General features: G+C 39.1%; 1 protein-coding gene across 1 annotated transcript; it reads left to right on the forward strand.

The window, feature by feature from the left end:
* The first annotated feature begins 646 nt into the window (after positions 1–646).
* Positions 647–13,630, forward strand: LOC100887890 (toll-like receptor 13). Its single transcript, XM_030994130.1, has 3 exons — positions 647–747; positions 11,425–12,019; positions 12,389–13,630. Exons 1-3 carry the CDS (start codon positions 647–649, stop codon positions 13,628–13,630), a joined length of 1,938 nt encoding a protein of 645 aa, XP_030849990.1.
* The last annotated feature ends 5,922 nt before the right edge of the window (positions 13,631–19,552 follow it).

Here is a 19,552-nt window from a genome sequence, read left to right on the forward strand (position 1 = left end):
ATGATTCAGCCGCGGACCAAAATAAACACATTTTTTCGGGGCAATGTTGCAAGGCAAATCGGCTCTAACATAATAACGGGCAGAATCGGCCAGCCAAATCTGCTATCAACTTAAGCTTAGACATCAGAAAAAATGTTGGTAATACAATTTAAGCGGAAATCCAAACATTTCCTCTGGATTTATAAAAGGTGGTAAGAGGGGTAAGAGGACATTTTTTTCTTTCTTTTGGTCCCAAAAAAATCGCAACGACTCAGCCGACCGCTGAATAAAAGGGGGGGGGGGGTTTTAGGTTTTTCTTAGGGGGGTTTACATACATAAAATTACCAAAGGTGGGGGGGGGGGGGGGGGTTAACCCCCCCCCCCCCCCCCCCCCCCCCCCTGCGTACGCGCCTGATCACGAGTATGTGAGAGAAATTTCAAATCAATAACTTTTGCATTTAAACTGTGAATAATGTAAGAATTTGTTGTTTGAAGGAGTAAATTTATACCTTTAATGTGCATACCGGAATTAAATATTTTAAATCAAATCAAATCACCAAAAAAAAAAGAGTTTTGGCGAACTTTGGTTCCTCCCTGACCCACTGTGCGGCGGCTTGCTGTGGATTTAGAGACCGTACGGGAACCTTCCGATTTTCATTTCTACGGCATGTGTGGTCACATATTCTGCTGCGCCAGGGAGATGCCCGGTGAAAAACTGTCGATTGAAATGCAAGGCGCCCGTAAGGATGCCGGCAGGGTGCCCGGCCGGTAAGCTTACGGGCTCCGCCCGATGAGCAGGTGCACCCATGGCTCTCGGAAGATGCCCTGCCGGCGCCAGGCCGGGGTCATCAAGGCGCCCGGCCGGGTCCCGTGCGGTGCATTGAACTATGACATTGTGTCCTCTGACATCCGCACCTCCTGTATTTAAAGCTGCGTTGTACATTTTGAGATGCCGTCGTGAGGGACCCGCACGGGCAATATTCATCTCAAATGGCCCCCGGGCGACAGACGCCTGTTGTTGTCCATGTCATGTAAATTTACATCCAATTATGAAATACATTCTTATGAAACTCGTTGAGCTGGTAATTTCCATTTTCCTAAAATCCGTACAAATGTTTCAAAAAATACAATTTTTTAAAGGACCAGTTTTATGCAAAAATATCCCGTCTAATATGAAAAACTCCAATTCAATGGATATTTTTAAACGATTGTATAAATCCCATCTTTTATCATTGTATTCAATCTCAAAATATATGACGTCACGTTTCAGTTAATGCACTTTGTAATGTATTCCCCCTCCCCTTCCCTTCTCCTTTCGTTTTCTCCCTTTTGTATTGGTGTTTAGGTTTTTCTCTCATTTTCTTTTCTCAACAATACAGTGTATATTTTTAAGGGGTTGACGTTCATAAGCCTAATTGCCCTTTTTGTTAACCCTACATTCCCATGATTTTTTTGTTGCTCCTTCCCTTTGTATTTTTCTTATTATCGATCTTTATTTGTATATATGTCATGTTTATATGTTTTAATGTTTTTATGGAGAATGAAATAAATGAAAATGAAATGAAATCACCCGGGGCTCTTGAGGGGCCCATGAGGGAGCCGTAGGGTGCATGTTCGGAACCCTTGAGCACCGCAAGGCGCACGTAAAGATTTTTCATGAGAATTGACCCCCCAAAAATCGTGAGGGGCCCGTCCGGAGCCCGCATGGGACCCGTAAGGTGCCCTACGGGCCCTTTACGGGCTTTCTACGGCCTAACGGTCAAATAACAACGCCGGGAGAATTGGGAGCAGCCAACTCAGCACCAAGGCGCCCGTACGGCTTAACAAAACTGTCCCGGCGCCCGTAGGAACTTTACAGCAGCCGGCCCGACACCGGCCGAAAATTCCCAAAGGCCCGGTCACACAGCCCTCCACGGGCGTATCGCGGCCGAATCACGGCCAAAAATTTCTGCCCGTGAAGCAGACGCTGTTGGACGCTTTGAGGTCGCGATAAAGACGCGATACAGCCGTACTTTACCCGTCGTTACACGCGGTTGGCCGCGCGAAAAAGTTTTGGGCTGCCCAAAAATTTAGACCGCGGGTAATCGCGGGCGGTACACGTGGTACACGTGGTACACACGCGGTAAAGACGCGGTACAGACGCGGAACGAACGTGCTAGCACGTGCTACGGCCGCGGTTAAGACGTGGTTACACGCGGAATTGGACGCGAAATTTTAGCGGGTAATCGCGGGTGGAGCACGGTCATAGCACGTTTGTTCCGCGTCTGTACCGCGTTGTTATCACGTGCATTAGCGTGTGTACCGCGTGTAAGCGTGGTAGGCCGCGGTACCGCCGCGCTTCACCCGCGATAAGGACGCGGAACAGTCGCCGGCGTCTGTTCCGCGGGCATACCACGGGTAAACCGCGGGTAAGCCAATTTTGCACATTTTCCACCACGGGCAACCGCGGGCAAAAAAAAAATCGCGAAATTTTACCCGCGATACAGACGCGAAAGGCTGTGTGACCGGGCCTCAACATTTCTGTTTTTTCTCGCCGTAAGGGCCCCGGAGTATATATGTGCAAGCCCCATTATGAGCGCTTTGCATTTTAACTCGAACGATTTTATGTAGCTCGCAAGTGTTGCTGATTTGTGTTTGATTGATAGCAACTTCAAAAATTCAAAACTTTCTCACTTTTAATCATAATTTGCTCAAACTTTCACTGACCGGTTCCTCTCGTTTTCCTGCGTCTATTAAAATCAGCTTATTATGCGGGTGGACTTTCCTTTTAACTTGTTGAATTGAATTCAGTATTATACATACCTCTAATAGACATCTCCGATTACCTCGCATTTGGTTTGTTAGACTCGTCATAATACAATAACAGTTCCATGTATGAACTGGGCCCTGTAACACAGAGCTTTGCAGTTGATATTGCAATTCAGTTTTGCGATGGATTGCACAAAGTTATTGATGCAATCAATCACAAAAATATATTGTACAATCAATTGCTAAGCTTTACGTATTGAAGGGGTGTAGCATGACAAGGCTACGTGTCTTTCCCGTGGCCTGACTCGGGGCCAATCGGGTATAAAACCACTACGGACGACGCGACCGCAGTATTCACATGCGTGCAAATACGCGAAACCGAAGTGTGAGGAGAACTTCGTCCTGTTTCGCGAACGCTAGCGCGCGCTGACCATGTAGAGATTAAGTCGCTGACTACTCGTTTACGTGCAGTTGTCCAAAAGAAGTCGCAATCAGCGTTTACCAGTATTTCCCATGCTACACCCCCTTTAAGCGCTTTGTAAATCTAGATTTATCATTATCATACAATTCTTTCCTTTAAGTATCCCAATGATTTTGTTGTGCAAGAAAGAAAGAAAAGAATTCTCACGTACATTAATATATATTTTCCTTTGTCTATTGCTATGGATGTGAAACAGAAGAGTTCATTAAAGACGCAGAAGACTGGTATCTTTTCTTACCGAAGAACAACCTGACATATTCAATGGCAACTAACAGGAAAATAAGCACTCATTCTCCAGGAAGATTCTATGTGAGGGTATAGTATTATTGAACCTGAAAAAGCAATCAAATAATCAAACCAAAATAAAATCATTAACATTTTCTAGTATGAAATGAAATTAAACAAGGTTTAAAAAGTCTTCAGTCCATACATATAGCAGCAAGCCAGTAACAAATTAAGAAATGTTCATTCATACACTGTGTAATGGCTAAAATCATACAGTGCGGCATATTTTTTCATTTTTTATTATTTGAAGTTTGAAGTTTTTTATTGATCCAATAATATTTTACATTCAACATAAACATAATACAAAAAAAAGACATTTATATCCATGTATTCTTTATGCCGTATTATGTAATTTCCTATAATATTTAGTGGCATACCTACACTGTTGGTCATAAAGGTGGAATTATTATTTTTACCCCAATTTATGGAATGATTTTGACAATGATTTATTCCTAATAGATCTAATTAATAGTATACATTCTCAGATTTTATTGAACAATAATTTGCGAGTGCTTGTTTTGCGTAACTGCTAAAGCATGTGTGTATGCTAATCAACTAGGGGACGTACGCCCTTAAGTCATAACTGAAAGTAATGAGGATTAATGCCTCACAAAAGGGCACTAATATAGCTGATCGACAGGGTTTTTGTCCTGGGGCCTCACAGTATCGAGGCCATTGCTTAGCCACTGAATCATTACTATACGGAGCCGGGGCTAGGGTACGGGGCCGCCCCACAAATACAAGAAAAAAAAGAAAATGCAATAAATTATCAATAATGCATTGTATTTCCCCGGTCCCCAACAGGAAGAAAATCCCCTGTAGGGCCATGCATTATGGTTCAAGGCATGGCCACACAGACAATTTGTTTTATTTAATTTTATCTTAACGTGACCGCGCGCGAAAGGAGACCTGACCTCTCATTTCCGCTTCCGTTTCACGACCGCAGTAGCAAAATGCGCACCTATACGGCGTTTCGCTGTGTAGAGTTTCGGGATTACTTTCTTGTGTGTGTGGACGCCCTAGAATTTATACGACGTTTCGTTATAGAGTTTCGGGATAAAATAAATTGTGTATGGACACGCTGTTAGTCTACATATCCTTCAGCGTGTCCACATACAATTTGTTTTAATCCCGAAACTCTATGAATAAATGTCGTGTAAAGAATCATCGTAAAAATGCCATGCTGCATTTATATAGCTAACATTTTCCATCGATAATAGGACAAGTGAAAACATCATACAGTCCTCATTCTTTAAAAAAAAATAAAGATGAGATGAAGAAATGTTTAGCCATTTCCAAAATGTTACTCCCCTTTATTATTTGTTTTCCCCTTCTTGATACTTTTTGTTCAACAGCTCAATAAGCAAAGAGTGGTGTAACATTCAGTGTGTGTAATAAAGCACAGATGATGGTAAAAAGAACTTGCAGAATCCAAGAAAGAGAGATATGTGCTAACCACACTCAAATCTTAATACATTCTTTGTGATAATTTATTCAAACCTCATGTGAATAGTTTGGCACTTCTAGACATGTTCATGTGCAGAGATCTTCTATAATGGTCATTTATACTAGGCTGTTTAAAAAGAAGCACCACAGCACTTAACATGTAAACAGTATAGGAAAAATACAGAAACTAGCTCTGTGGACAAAGATGGGTTTTCGTTATGTATGAGGATTGATTTTCTATCTATTACCATTTATGCTGCAAACCCAGTCATTTATAGAAGGGTGGGATATTTCTTTCCCATAGGAGAAATAAAAGAGAATTCTTTGGGCAGTTAGAAGTTAATAGATAGAAATTATATAAGATGTAAAGAATAATAAATACTAACTAACTCATTCTCCTTCAGCTCGTACAGTCTTTTTCTTTTATATCAGTGACCGTGATATACATTGTACGAACAATAATTCATAATTGCTCAAAGATATCTTTTGTTCGTATACCATGGTAATATTCTTATTTCTTCAGATGTGTAAAGGTCAACGGGAAATTGCTGCTCGTTTCATATATCAGATAGCTTTTAAACATAAAATAGCAGCATTAAAGAAACATATACTCATGCATGATGATGCAGTTCATAAATGTAATTCATTATTGTCAAGTACAAATTCATATCTGATATGATAGATTCAGCCTTAACTTGAGAGAGAACAAACGATTATATGGGGCCAGTCACCACGAAATGAGTCCAGTGTCGCATTAGGCTCAATCGTAGTAATAGCGATGTATAGTGTGTATGTACTGAAAATTGACCCACCTACCACATTTAAGATTTTTCCAAAAATCGACTTATTAATGTCTTGTAGTTTATGTCCCAAGAGCTTAGGTCACGAAAATATCTCCTAACATTTTTTGGCAAATAATATAGGCTATGTTACGCATCATTAACTTTACACCTAATTATCTAAAAACTGGGTAATCCCATTGTTTATAAAGTCCAATTAGGTTTTTGTTCATATTTCTGGATATAATTTATCAATTTTAATGTGTGACCCCTTAATTTAAAGCTTACTTTATGTAGATTCATATAATACTTAAAAACAGGAATAAAAATTTTGACCAACTGGACTCATTTCGTGGTGACAGGCCCCATATGAGGATTACCTACGTTTTTAAAGAATTGAAATAACGACAGGGTAAATATCACATTACTCGTATACCTGTATGTGTTCTCTGACATCCGCGCCTCCATTGAGAATTGATATAAACAAATCGTGAGGAGCTCGTTCGGGCACCGACTGGAGGCCGCACGGGATGATTTTTAAAATGATTAGCAATTTTCTAGGTGTAAACTTTTTTTTGACTCACACTGTATAGGGCAGTTATTGTAAAAGTTTTATAAGCCTTGTACATGAGCTCCAAAATGTTCGGAATTATTTTTATAGAAATAAATGTCACAAGGTTTGCCAGTATCTTATTTTCATATTTATGAAAATAAGAATTTTGAAAAGCCATGGAAAATTGAAGTCATTGTTGTATGTGGTCTTATTTTGTGCAAGCCCTAGAAATTGTTAGAAAACTGTATGTGATTATGATGTTGATGGTGATGATGATGATCAGATAAAAGTAATGATAGTGCTTATAAAGAAAATGATGATGATGATTAATGTAGTGATGGTTATGACTATAAGATGAGGATGATTTGAGGATGATGAAGTTTACGACGATGATGATGATGACGATAACGATGCATATGATGATACTTATAACTGCATTGTTAATGATTTTTCTATCAATGAACTAATCCATAAAATATACAATGCAATACAAGACAATACAATACAATTTGTTTTTAATTGGCGACTTACAAATCTCGTTTATTATCATTATTGTTTTTTTCATTATGATTATAATTATTATCATTATCATTACAATCATCATCATCATTACAATACAATACGATTCAATTCAATATAATACAATTATAACAGTGCATGTACTTCATAGGCGCCTTGAGTTTTCGTGGGATGAATTATCTTTAAGCTGTACCTATTAAAGCTAAAGACTAGTTATGGTCATGCGATTGCATTGTGAAAGAAACGGTGTGAAATCGATCAGAAAAGGTTGATCATCTAGCATAGATGTACTGCAAGGTTCTGGAATCATCAAAATGATAATAAATTTGGCCAAGTCTTCATAAAGTTAGAAGCACTGTATACAGAAAGATGTATATGGGACTACACACACGTGCGAGACACGTGCATTTCATATCTCTCAACAGGCGAGAGATACACTAATTTACCAAATATATCAATTAGTAGGCGGTTTCCCGTCAAAATTGTTATCATCATGTAATATTCAAAACATATTCTTTCACATGATTGGTAATAAGAGCTTCCATTTCATTTTTTGAAATTGGGGCGTTTCCAATACTGGTATTTACCTTTAATTTCCTTCATCGTCATTCAGCTCTCACACCGAGTCTTAGTCTGTGAATGACTTACATTTAACATTGTAAACCACGGCGTATCGTAGCTCGCGTATCATTGGTGCCCGGTGCTCAACCACGTGATCAGTACAGCCTATAAGAGCACGTCCCTCGCAGTCTGTAGCTTTAGCGAAGACGCTTGATCCACGATCACACTACTACAAGCTGAGAGCGCAGGTGTTAGTATGCAAATAATGATCTAGATCTAGGCCTAGAATATTCTAACGTTAGATCTAGATACATTAGGCTACTCTACAAAAGTAAAAGAATGAATTACGCGAAAGCGATAATGGCAGATATCGAGCAAGGGTTACCAATTTTTGATGGGAGATGTTTTGCACGGTGGGGAAAATAAATGCACGCCCACGTGATGTCAGTTGACCAATCGGATTGCTTAGATTCTAGAACCCGTCTTATAACTACCAAGCACGCACTTGTTGGGCAGCGTAATCCTTTTAAAATTCTAATTTTCAAGATGACGTCATTTCGGCCTTGCCATCAGAAACCTTCTAATTACGTCTCAGCTCTGTCCTCATGATGTTTTACATCAATTGTTTTATGATTAATTTCTGTGATAAATATAACTCAATTAAACTTCATTTTTGGCAGATCAATAATTTGCATCAGCAGGATAACTTGTGTAACTGTTACAGTATCGTAGCAGCTTCTCAATATGTGGGCAATACTATAAACTATAATAGTCTACGATAGGTATACTTATCGTGCACGAAATGGCCTAGCTTTTTTTAATTAATATGGAGTGAATTCTTGCGTTATGATTTCCTGTTAATTATTATCATTGCCGCTTTAAACTAATTGCCATGAATAAAGCCTGAACTTTTTCTTTTTTTTTGGGGGGGGGGGGGGCGAGGATGGATAGGCTAGCGATAGTTATTACAGTTTATTTTTCGATAATTCCCCACCATATCACAACTTTCTCACAACTTTATCATTTATTCATCTTCATCAGCATGATCAGATAGGTCATACGAGCGTCAAACGAGAACGCCTACTTTAGAAATTTTGTCCGTTCTATCACATAATTTTGCTAATTCTTATCTCATAGGCCTAACTGGAAACAGAAAGAGCATGTAATGACATTGATATTTCTGTACGATATCTGTATAAAGAGTTTCAGGTTTTAATTGCCGACTAGTAGGCCAATTATATTTAATGTCGGTGTTAACTTCCATTTGATATCAAATATTTCCCTTTGTGTTCTTTAATACACAACCGTTAAAATATCTCATATCATTTTGCGTGGGATTTTATTACTTGTAAATGTTGAAATTTGTTTATACAGATAATGCAATATGACTTTTAGTTTCGTCAGAAAACATTCATAATTGTTTCCCGAATTTATATTTTAGTTTTAATTACAAAATAATGTAGAATATGATAACCACAATTATTTAAGTTAACAAATATCCGAGCGCCTTTTCACAGCTCAAAATGAGACTGACGTCTGCAGCAAAAGAGAACAATTTGTTTATGCTTCTATGAGCTTGTGTGAGCATGTATTCAGAAGCGATATATTATCATCAGGCAAAGGTGTTCCTTTCCATTTTCAGAGGTGATATATTAGGGGCTTTTCGTTTGTGTGGACGAGGACGGCGTTCACGTCCTCTAACGATGCAAATTGACGTCAGACACCCGTCCTGTTCACTACCTTATAACCCTTTTCGTTTTAAGTTGACACACGTTCTCTACACGATGACGTAATGGCCCGCACGCGCTTATTCATTTTCTCCTTCTTTCACTTCTTATTTTGTTCTTCGTTTATTATTCTATTATACTCTCTCTATTTTTCTTATGATTTTCTTTGTTTTTCCTTCTTCCATCTTCTCTTCTATCTTTCCATTGTCTATTCTTTATCATTTTCTCTTTCTGTCTTTCCTAATGTTATTGTTGTTGTTATCATTCTATCATTTTTCTTTCTATCTTTCCTCATATTATTCTTTGTTTCTTCCTTCTATCATCTTCTCTTAAGTTATTCTTTGTTTTTATCATTCTATCACTTTCTCTTTTTGTATTTCCTTACGTTATTCTTTGATTTTTCCTTCTTTCACCTTCTCTTTCTGTCTTTCCTTATGTTATTCTTTGTTTTTTCCTTCTTTCACTTTCCCTTCAGTCTTTCCTTATGTTATTCTTTGTTTTTTCCTTCTTTCACCTTCTCTTTCTGTCTTTCCTTATGTTATTCTTTGTTTTTCCTTCTTTCACCTTCTCTTTCTGTCTTTCCTTATGTTATTCTTTGTTTTTTCCTTCTTTCACTTCCTCTTCAGTCTTTCCTTATGTTATTCTTTGTTTTTTCCCTTCTTTCACCTTCTCTTTCTGTCATTCCTTATGTTATTCTTTGTTTTTTTCCTTCTTTCACCTTCTCTTTCTGTCTTTCCTTATATTATTCTATGTTTTTTTCCTTCTTTCACCTTCTCTTTCTGTCTTTCCTTATGTTATTCTTTGTTTTTTCCTTCTTTCATCTTCTCTTTCTGTCTTTCCTTATATTATTTTTCGTTTCTTCCTTCTTTCATCTTCTCTAATGTTATTCTTTGTTTTTTCCTTCTGTCACCTTCTCTTTCTGTCTTTCTTTATGTTATTCTTTGTTTTTTCCTTCTTTCACCTTTTCTTTCTGTCTTTCCTTATGTTATTCTTTGTTTTTTCCTTCCTTCACTTTCTCTTTCTGTCTTTCCTTATGTTATTCTTTGTTTTTCCCTTCTTTCACCTTCTTTTTCTGTCTTTCCTTATGTTATTCTTTGTTTTTTCCTTCTGTCACCTTCTCTTTCTGTCTTTCCTTATGTTATTCTTTGTTTTTTCCTTCTTTCACCTTTTCTTTCTGTCTTTCCTTATGTTATTCTTTGTTTTTTCCTTCCTTCACTTTCTCTTTCTGTCTTTCCTTATGTTATTCTTTGTTTTTCCCTTCTTTTTCTGTCTTTCCTTATGTTATTCTTTGTTTTTTTCCTTCTTTCACCTTCTCTTTCTGTCTTTCCTTATGTTATTCTTTGTTTTTTCCTTCTTTTACCTTCTCTTTCTGTCTTTCCTTATGTCATTTTTTGTTTTTTCCTTCTTTCACCTTCTCTTTCTGCCTTTCCTTATGTTATTCTTTGTTTTTTCCTTCTTACACTTTCTCTTCAGTCTTTCCTTATGTTATTCTTTGTTTTTTCCCTTCTTTCACCTTCTCTTTCTGTCTTCCCTTATGTTAGCCTTTTTTTTTTTTCCTTCTATCATCTTCTCTTATGTTATTCTTTGTTTTTATCATTCTATCACACTTTTTTTCTGTCTTTCCTTATGTTATTCTTTGTTTTTTAATCATTCTATCAATTTCTCTTTCTGTTTTTACTTTCTGATTTACGCTGTGATGTAGCAAGATGACGTCATTCTGACGACGGGTCACTAGTTTTCTGACGAACCTCAAATCATCGATGAACGGGTTCGCAAATTTTGCCTGACGACGCCAGACGACCCGACGCATGCGCAGATCGCGGAAATGACGTCACATATTAGACGTCGACTATGTCAACGTGACAAACGAAAACCCCCTACTGACGTCATGGCAAACGGCTCACTCTTGTACCCATTGCTCGTCGCTTGTCTCCTCGTCAGCTCGTCCTTTCAATCTGTATATCGACACGATGGAGATTCGGCGATGACATCCTTGACACTGGACATGAACAAATCTTTCCATGGATGCGATCAGAACATTGAACTGAAAACAGCTTCTTGCCGCAATAAAGACCTAAACACGGTTCCCCTGGACATTTCTGAGGATACCGAGGTGTTAGACTTGTCTAAGAACAATATCACCAAACTCTTGAACTCCTCGTTTGAAATATACCCTCTAATCAACTCCTTGAACATTTCTTTTAACGATGTAAGAGCGATAGAATCCGCCGCTTTTTACCCCCTCAAGGGCTTAATGTACCTGTCTTTATCCTTTAACTCACGTCTTGCGCTTCCAGCAGCAGGCGTCTTTATGAAGTCTTTAAAGCTTTCCATTCTCGATTTAAGGTCATCAAACTTGAAGTCGCTCCCCAATGACACTCTAGAATGGAGTCCAAATATAGATACTTTATATCTGTTCGACAACCGGCTCTCCTTCATCAATATAAGTTCATGTGGCATGGCCGACACTGTGAGCATGCGTGGTAATCGACTAAAACACCTTACGGTCAGAGATTTCACCTTTGTGTGCCACACTGATACTCTAGATCTGAGACAAAACCATATCAAATCAGTAGACCCTCAAGTGATCGCATCACTACATGTTCGCTCTTTGGTGCTAGGTGGCTACCCTTTGAGTGATGAGGTGTTGGCGAACATCGTCCTCGGAATTTCAAAATCAGACATTGAAGAGCTTACGATCCTGAAAGGTTCTGTTGGTGCGTTTCCTAAAGGTTTCTTTGATCCCCTTCGCTATTCTTCTCTCTCTGTTCTGAACTTCAACGACAACAAAGTGAATAGCCTCCATCCTTTAGTCTTCTCAAATTTGACAAAACTCAGAGAATTCAGTTTCAGTGATAACAAACTCCCCATAGACGAAATTCAACCAGATTTTTTCGACGGCATGAATGCATTAAAAGTACTGGCAATCAACGACAACAAAGTAAGACAAATAAATCCTCACAATCAGATTTGGACAGTAGACTTGTCGGAGTTTGACTTATCCGGTAATCTGTTTAGAGAAATATCTGAATCTGTATTTCGCGGTTTAAGAAATTTAACTTTCTTAGACATGAGCCGGAACGAACTCCTTTCTGTCTTTGAGCTGACGGCCTTTTCGGGACTTGACAATATTCAAACCATTGATTTGGAAGGAAGTCAACTAACTGTTCTGGAATTGAACGCCCCAATATTAACATCACTTTTCCTAAACTCTCTTTATCAAACCGGGCTTCCTTTGCGACCAGGAAAATGGTTTCAACATTTACAATCCCTTGTTAATTTAAACATGAAAAACTCTTACCTTGGCCAGAGATACCTATGGAATGCAGCTGCAAACGAATCTCTTTTCGATGGATTATTGGATCTTAATCATTTGGACTTGAGTTATAACCCTTTCCTGTGTTTTAGTAGTGATTTACCGCCAGGGATGTTCCGTCAACTCTCTGTTTTACAAGAACTTAATCTAGACTACTGCGATATTACAAATCTACATCCTCTTGTCTTCTCGGGGTTGGAATCGCTTGAGACGTTGAGTTTGAAAGGAAACAACATCCAGCATATTCATGATGATGTATTGTCGGGGTTGGGTCAAATAGAAAGTATCAACTTGGAAGGAAATCGTATCGCGTACTTGGAGGAGTTAATGTTCTCAAATAATTGGAAGCTCACAAATCTTTCCTTGGCCAACAACAGATTAACGCGCCTTAATCAAAGCACTTTCAAGCCGATCTTTTCCTCCATTTTATTAATTGATCTATCAACGAACCCAATTGATTGTAACTGTGAAATGGAGTGGCTTATTGATTGGTTAAATGAACCTATACGCCTGAAAAACAAGAACGAAACTATCTGTTCGTCAGCATCTCTGGAGCCTCTTCGTGAGAAACCCCTGCTCGATTTTGATCCAAATGAACTCTGTATAATAAACAATAGTCTATTCTCTCTGATTCCCCTCGTCTCCATTAGCTTGGTTGTAATCAGTGTCCTGCTGTTTCACTACCGATGGCAGTTGAGGTACAAACTCTATCTCTTGAAACTTGCCGTACTGGGATTTAAAGAGATGCGAGACGCTCGAGACCACAATGACTACGAGTTTGACGTGAACATCGTTTTCTACGACGATGACGAAGATGACGAAGAATGGATTCGCGAACAGCTTCGACCAGCTCTCGAAGAACGGCTTCCACAGTTTCAGAGGAACGTCTATGGTGACCAAGACCTTGTGTTGGGTATGCATTACTTAGATTCCGTCCATTACGTGGTGAGCCATAGTTACAAGACCATCGTAGTGCTTAGCAGAGCTGCTGTGCAAGACCACTGGTTCATACTAAAGTTCCGTACGGCCATGGACCACGTGAGTGACACTCTGACGGAATTCGTAGTCGTGGTTTTCCTCGAAGACATCCCAGATGATGAAATGCCATTCTTGGCGAGATTGTACCTCAGTGATGACAGGCCCTATATCCACTGGACTGAGGACGTGAGAGGACAACATTATTTCTGGGATAAATTGACCACAAATCTGACCATTAATCTAAAGACAATGTCTTGATCCCAAACAAGTAGCAGTCATGTAGGAATATAGAGATACGTGTGATGGTTATCAGTAATGAAAGTGTTAGTAGTAGTAGTAGTAGTAGTAGTAGTAGTAGTGTTAGTAGTAGTAGTAGTAGTAGTAGTAGTAGTAGTAGTAGTAGTAGTAGTAGTAGTAGTTGTAGTAGCAACCGCAACATAATTAGTAGTAGTAGTAGTAGAAGTAGTAGTTGAAGTTATAGTAGTATTAGTAGTTGTATAATCGCGTTACTCATATTGTCACTTTTATACTATTATCACCATAATTATTGTCTTCATAATATTCGTTTTCACTATCATCAGTTGTATTGTCATCGTTATCATTAATATTATCATTGTCATTAATATTATTATTACCATCATCATCATCATCATCATTAACATTGTTGTTGCTGATGTTGTTGTTCCTGATTCTTTTAAAGGTATACATTGAAGTTAAAATCTGTTAGAAAATCGGTAACATAATTGGCAATCATAGACTTAACGTGTATCCTCGAAGAATGATGGCTTTATGACATGCTTGAATACAAATCTGTATATTACTTGTATCGGCAGTTTCCTTCTTCTTTCAATATTAGGATTTCAATCACCATGACTGCAATTGTATTATTTGATGTTTGCTGAATAAGTGAATTATCATTTAAAGGCTTCTACTTACTGATTCCTAAGGCTAAGCGCACACAACACGATCTGACTGCGACCCGATTTTGGAATAATTAACAACAGCATTTTATATGAACATTCCAACATGTTTATTCATGTTATTAATATAATCTAACTTTTGACGGAGGAAAAGGTAAATAGGCTCAGAATCTTAGTGACGTCATACCAGTAATAAGATTGTCTACGATTTGGAGCCGAATCGGAATTAATTGTGACTAGAAGAATTAAAGGCACTACATTGATTGTTGTTAGTATTCTTAGCATTATTTACAATTTAAATCAGCAAAACGTTCTTTGTTTACATTTGTATATATTTGTAAAGCGCTTAGAGACATTTGTGATGTCCAATATAATTGCCATTTCTTCAAACAGATCGCAGTCGGATCGTGTAGTGTGCGCCGGTAAGTGTACGTGTAAGTATTTGTGGAGATGTGAAATCTCTTCAAGACAATCAAAAACCCATGTCCATGAAACCTCTTTAACGACGACCTGTTCTGTAGACTATGGTTTGGAACATAACACGAGGAGTTATAGTGATAATTCAAGTTAAAATTAAGGATTTTTCTCATCGTCTCATTTGCTGTTTTATGAAATTATGTCTTAAATCTCTCGGTGTCAGTAAAATTTCCTCAAAAATACCGATCTCTGTAAATAGACATTTTCGCCATCGAACATGTCAAACATGCTTGTTTTCAAAAGCATTTCTAATACTTCACACAAAATTTCACATTGTTGTATGATACTAGTTCAGCTTTTAAGTGTAAAACGCTAAGTCAAATGAATATAATATCGCTTACAGTGAATTTAATGTGTACCTGTGTTTCTCAGCGTTGTATTGCACTCTCGAAGTATAAACCGACCTGGCCCCTGTTTCATACAACTTGTTATAAATAACAAATGCTTAATTTCTAAGACAAAGTTGCTCTCACTCAATCACATGCCACGATTTCAGTAGCTCATAACAGTTATTCTAACTTGTTAATAATTGATGACAAGTTTAATGAAACAGGGCCCTGGTTCCCTTTCTTTGTCTATTAATGTGAGCACTTGAAGAAAACTTGAGAACCTGAAGATATGAGACAGTTAGTGATGAGAAATACGAGAACCTGAAAACTAGGAATCTGTTTTCTTTTCGAAACGAATTTACAGAAGGTTGTTATGGAGTAAGAGGGATTTTCCTCTAACAGCCAGGAACATTTAGGACATTATTTTTACCCGGAAATATGAACATAAAAACGAGTATAACTATCAAAGGTATCCGCATGAAAGCCCGTGAAAATGTAGTAATACAATCAACAATGTTTCCCAAGCCATGGGGGGGGGGGGGGGGGGGGGAGGGATAGTGACGACAATTTGTAGTTTGTTAATGGCATTTACATCACCCCCATTCTTAGCATAGCATGAGAGAGAGAGAGAGAGAGAGAGAGAGAGAAAGAGATGATGAAGAGGGGGTGGGGGCAATAAAGATGGTGAAGAGGAAATCAGATATAGAGCGAATGAAGGTGAAACATAGAAAATGATATGATGAGAGAGAGAGAGATGGTGGAGAGGGGGAGAGAGAGAAATGGTGGAGTGAGAGAGAGAGAGAGAGAGAGAGAGATGGTGGAGAGGGAGAAAGAGAGATGGTAGAGAGGGAGAGAGAGATGGTGGAGAGGGGGAGAAAGAGAGATGTAGAGAGGGAGAGGGGGAGAGAAACGGAGAGGGGAGAGAAAGGGAGAGAGAGAGAGAGAGAGCGAGTAAGAGAGAGAGATGTTGGAGAGGGGAGGTAGAGAGACAGTGGAGAGAGAGAGAGAGAGAGAGAGAAATGGAGAGAGATGGTGGACAAAGAGAGATAGAGAGTGAATGAGAGAGAGAGGGAGAGAGAGAGAGATGGTGGAGAGGGAGAGAGAGATATGGTAGAGAGGGAGAGAGAGAGAGATGGTGGAGAGGGGGAGAAAGAGAGATGTAGAGAGGGAGAGGGGAGAGAAACGGAGAGGGGAGAGAAAGGGAGAGAGAGAGAGAGCGAGTAAGAGGAGAGAGATGGTGGAGAGGGGAGACAGAGAGATGTGGAGAGGGAGAGGGGGAGAGAGAAAGGGAGAGAGAGTAAGAGAGAGAGAGAGAGAGAGAGAGATGGTGGAGAGGGAGAAAGAGAGATGGTAGAGAGGGAGAAAAAGAGATGTGGAGAGGGAGAGGGGAGAGAAAGGGAGAAAGAGAGAGTAAGAGAGAGATGGTGGAGAGGGGGAGAGAAAGGGAGAGAAAAAGCAAGAGAGAGAGAGAGAGAGAGAGAGTAAGGGAGAGATGGTGGAGAGGGGTAGAAAGAGAGATGGTGGGGAGGGAGAGAGACAGAATGGTGGAAAGGGGTAGAAGGTGAATTGGTGGAGAGAGAGAGAGAGAGAGAGAAAGGGGGAGAGAGAGATGGTAAAGAGGGAGAGGGAGATATGGTGGAGAGGAAGAGAGAGAGAGCGAGAGAGAGAGAGAGAGAGAGAGAGAGAGAGAGAGGGCGAGATGGTGGAGAGGAAGAGGGAGAGGGCGAGATGGTGCAGAGGGAGAGAGAGGGAGAGAGAGGGCGAGATGGTGCAGAGAGAGAGAGAGAGAGAGGGGGGGGGGGGGGGGGGAGTGGTCGAAAAAAGATATAGAAGAGGGAGAGAGAATGTCTGTCCCAACATACTGTACATTGAATGGTGTGTGCACTGTCTGACAATACTTAAAGGTACTATGTCCCATTTGCAGGCCAAAAAAATAAAAAAGTTAAATTCCAACTGCATTTGAAAGATAATACTAATTTAGAACTTCCCTAAAAAATGTGGGGCTTGAAAATGTCTTCAAGTGGGAAAATAACGACTATTAGTTGTCAAATCGACTTTAGGGCTATAGAGCGCAAAAGTAATAGTCTTGATTTTCAGACAATTGTACCGAATGGTAATACGTTTATGCTGCGCAAAGATTCAATCAGTTTAATCTTGGCCATCACAAGAAGTGGGTTATTGATGTAGACAAATGCTCATGTACCCTTTACAACTCTTTTCATGTATGTTATTACCAAAGAAGAAAAAAAAGCCAGTCAGTCACTCAATAGTGTCTGACAGTGAAGTCTAGCAAGTTCACGGGTTTCCTTGCATAATTTGAATATGAGGACGCTGCTAATGTTTAAATTTCACAGATAGGACATACATGACATATTCATAATACCTGCAAAGTTTTACAGCATTTGAGGTTGGCTGCAAAAGGGACATAGTACCTTTAAATGTCTTTGTTCAGCGGACACTTTTAAAAGTTGTTACAAGATTCAAGCACATTAATTTGTTTACTGTTCACGTGCTAGTCTCTATCTAGCCTTTTGACAAGGCCTCGTGACTCTGGCTAAGCGGTATACCCGGGGTGCGTTATTTTTTTATGCGGCACAGATTGGGGCTTTTTTTTAAAAGGGGTCTTGATTTACAGACTAATAGTGGTCGTGTGCGTACTAGACAGTATAATTCAGGTATAAGTAGTAGAGGTCTGTTTTTAATAGTGTTACATGTAATCCACTACCGTATGGAAAATCATTACATCAACAATTAAAATGAAATTGGAAATCTGAAGAGGAGGCAGCACGTCAATAAGGAGAACATCACAATAATTAGTCAATAAAACTTAACTAACTTAAACGAAGAGGAATGTTATCTAAACACATAGTTCGCGATGGATATTCAAACTTCTTTGCAGCGCTAATGCGCTAGCGAACACGACTAGTCTCACGTACGTGCAGACACTATTCAGAAGGGAAAGAACGTACTTCCCATAGGCTCAACACGCGCCATGCCCCAATCTGTGCCGCATAAAAAAATAACGCACCCGGGGTGAACGCGCGACCGAGTACTTGGCTGTGATTCTCGCACAGGCGTTCACTCAGGTTTTCGCGATTAGTCTATTTGTAGTCGCTCGGCGTATTTCAGACATGTGGCCTTGTTTAAAGGCTAGTCTCTATCAGGCCTAAACAAAAAAGATGTTGTATTGCCCTTTAGGTGCCAAAACATGGGTCGGTCGGTCGGAAATTTCTTTTTTCCCCCTTTTTTTTTCTTCTTTTCTTTTCTCCCTCTTTGGGCTGATATTTCTCAGTTTTGAATGCTTGAATACGTATTTATATATATATATATATTCATTTAACATTTTTTTTTGCCGACTGTAGATTTAAAGATTTTTAGGTCGGTCGCAAAGAGCAATACAACATTATTTTTTTTAGGCCTCATTGCAAAATTTTCAAAATTCAAAAAACGAAAAACTGAATGTCAAATTTGAAGGAGCATACAATTTAAATGACAAAATCATCTCTTTTTGATCAGAATCAGTTCAGAGACGGCTGAAATATCCATAAATATAACCATTTCTAATATTTCTGGGGCCTCCCAAATATTCGGACATTTTTAACCAGCCGTTGAAAAAAACGAAATAGCGACTTATACGTTTTATTCCAGCCAATACCAATTTTGGCTTTTTGTTGGCTTTTTCGTGTTGGTTATAATACGCACAACCAGCCTGCCCGTGCATTGTTATTATCCTTAAATTATTGAATTATCGGTCATTTAATTTTTTTTTAAATCGGAGCTGAATAGGTATGATCGGGTTTAATCTAAATTACACACAATTTGGGGTATAAAATTACCTTCATAGCAATTTTAGGGCCTCAAAGTGCACTAGAAATGTCATAAATAAGAATAAGAGCAATAGCCATGCACTTTGAAGGCATTTGCGGTTTTAAACAAGAACTCAACTGTCCCTTTAAAGCTTATCTGCCATAGTTTACAGGAGGGATTAGACCGCCCTGCAAGGTCACTGGACAGGTGGTTATCTCATCAACTCAGCTCTCAGTTAACATAAGAAAAAGAGCATCATGGGGGACCAATGGTCACCGATTAGGCATTGTTTGTTATATAGAGGGCGCAAGTAGCTACAAGTAGTGCAGTGGGCCTTTAAGATAATATACTTGGTTAAGAGCCAGAAGGGCATTAACTCTTTGTTGAAGGACTACAGTTAGCGCTCTTCTGGCTCAAAACAGACGGTATTCAAATTAGGGATCAATACTCTGTGCAAAGAAACTTACCTGGCAAATAAGATGACAGCAATGACACTGAATATCACTTCTAGACCAAGGAAGCATAGAAGCTGCCCAGCATTGTAGGTCTACCACAAAATGAGATAGAGGGCGCCAAACAGTGTTGCTACAGATAACACCAAGGATACGACAAGATGGACGACCATCTCTGTCAGGTTTCCTTTCTTC

This window comes from Strongylocentrotus purpuratus, unplaced genomic scaffold (assembly GCF_000002235.5).
Source record: "Strongylocentrotus purpuratus isolate Spur 01 unplaced genomic scaffold, Spur_5.0 spur5_scaffold_21, whole genome shotgun sequence".
Lineage (NCBI taxonomy): Eukaryota > Metazoa > Echinodermata > Echinoidea > Camarodonta > Strongylocentrotidae > Strongylocentrotus > Strongylocentrotus purpuratus.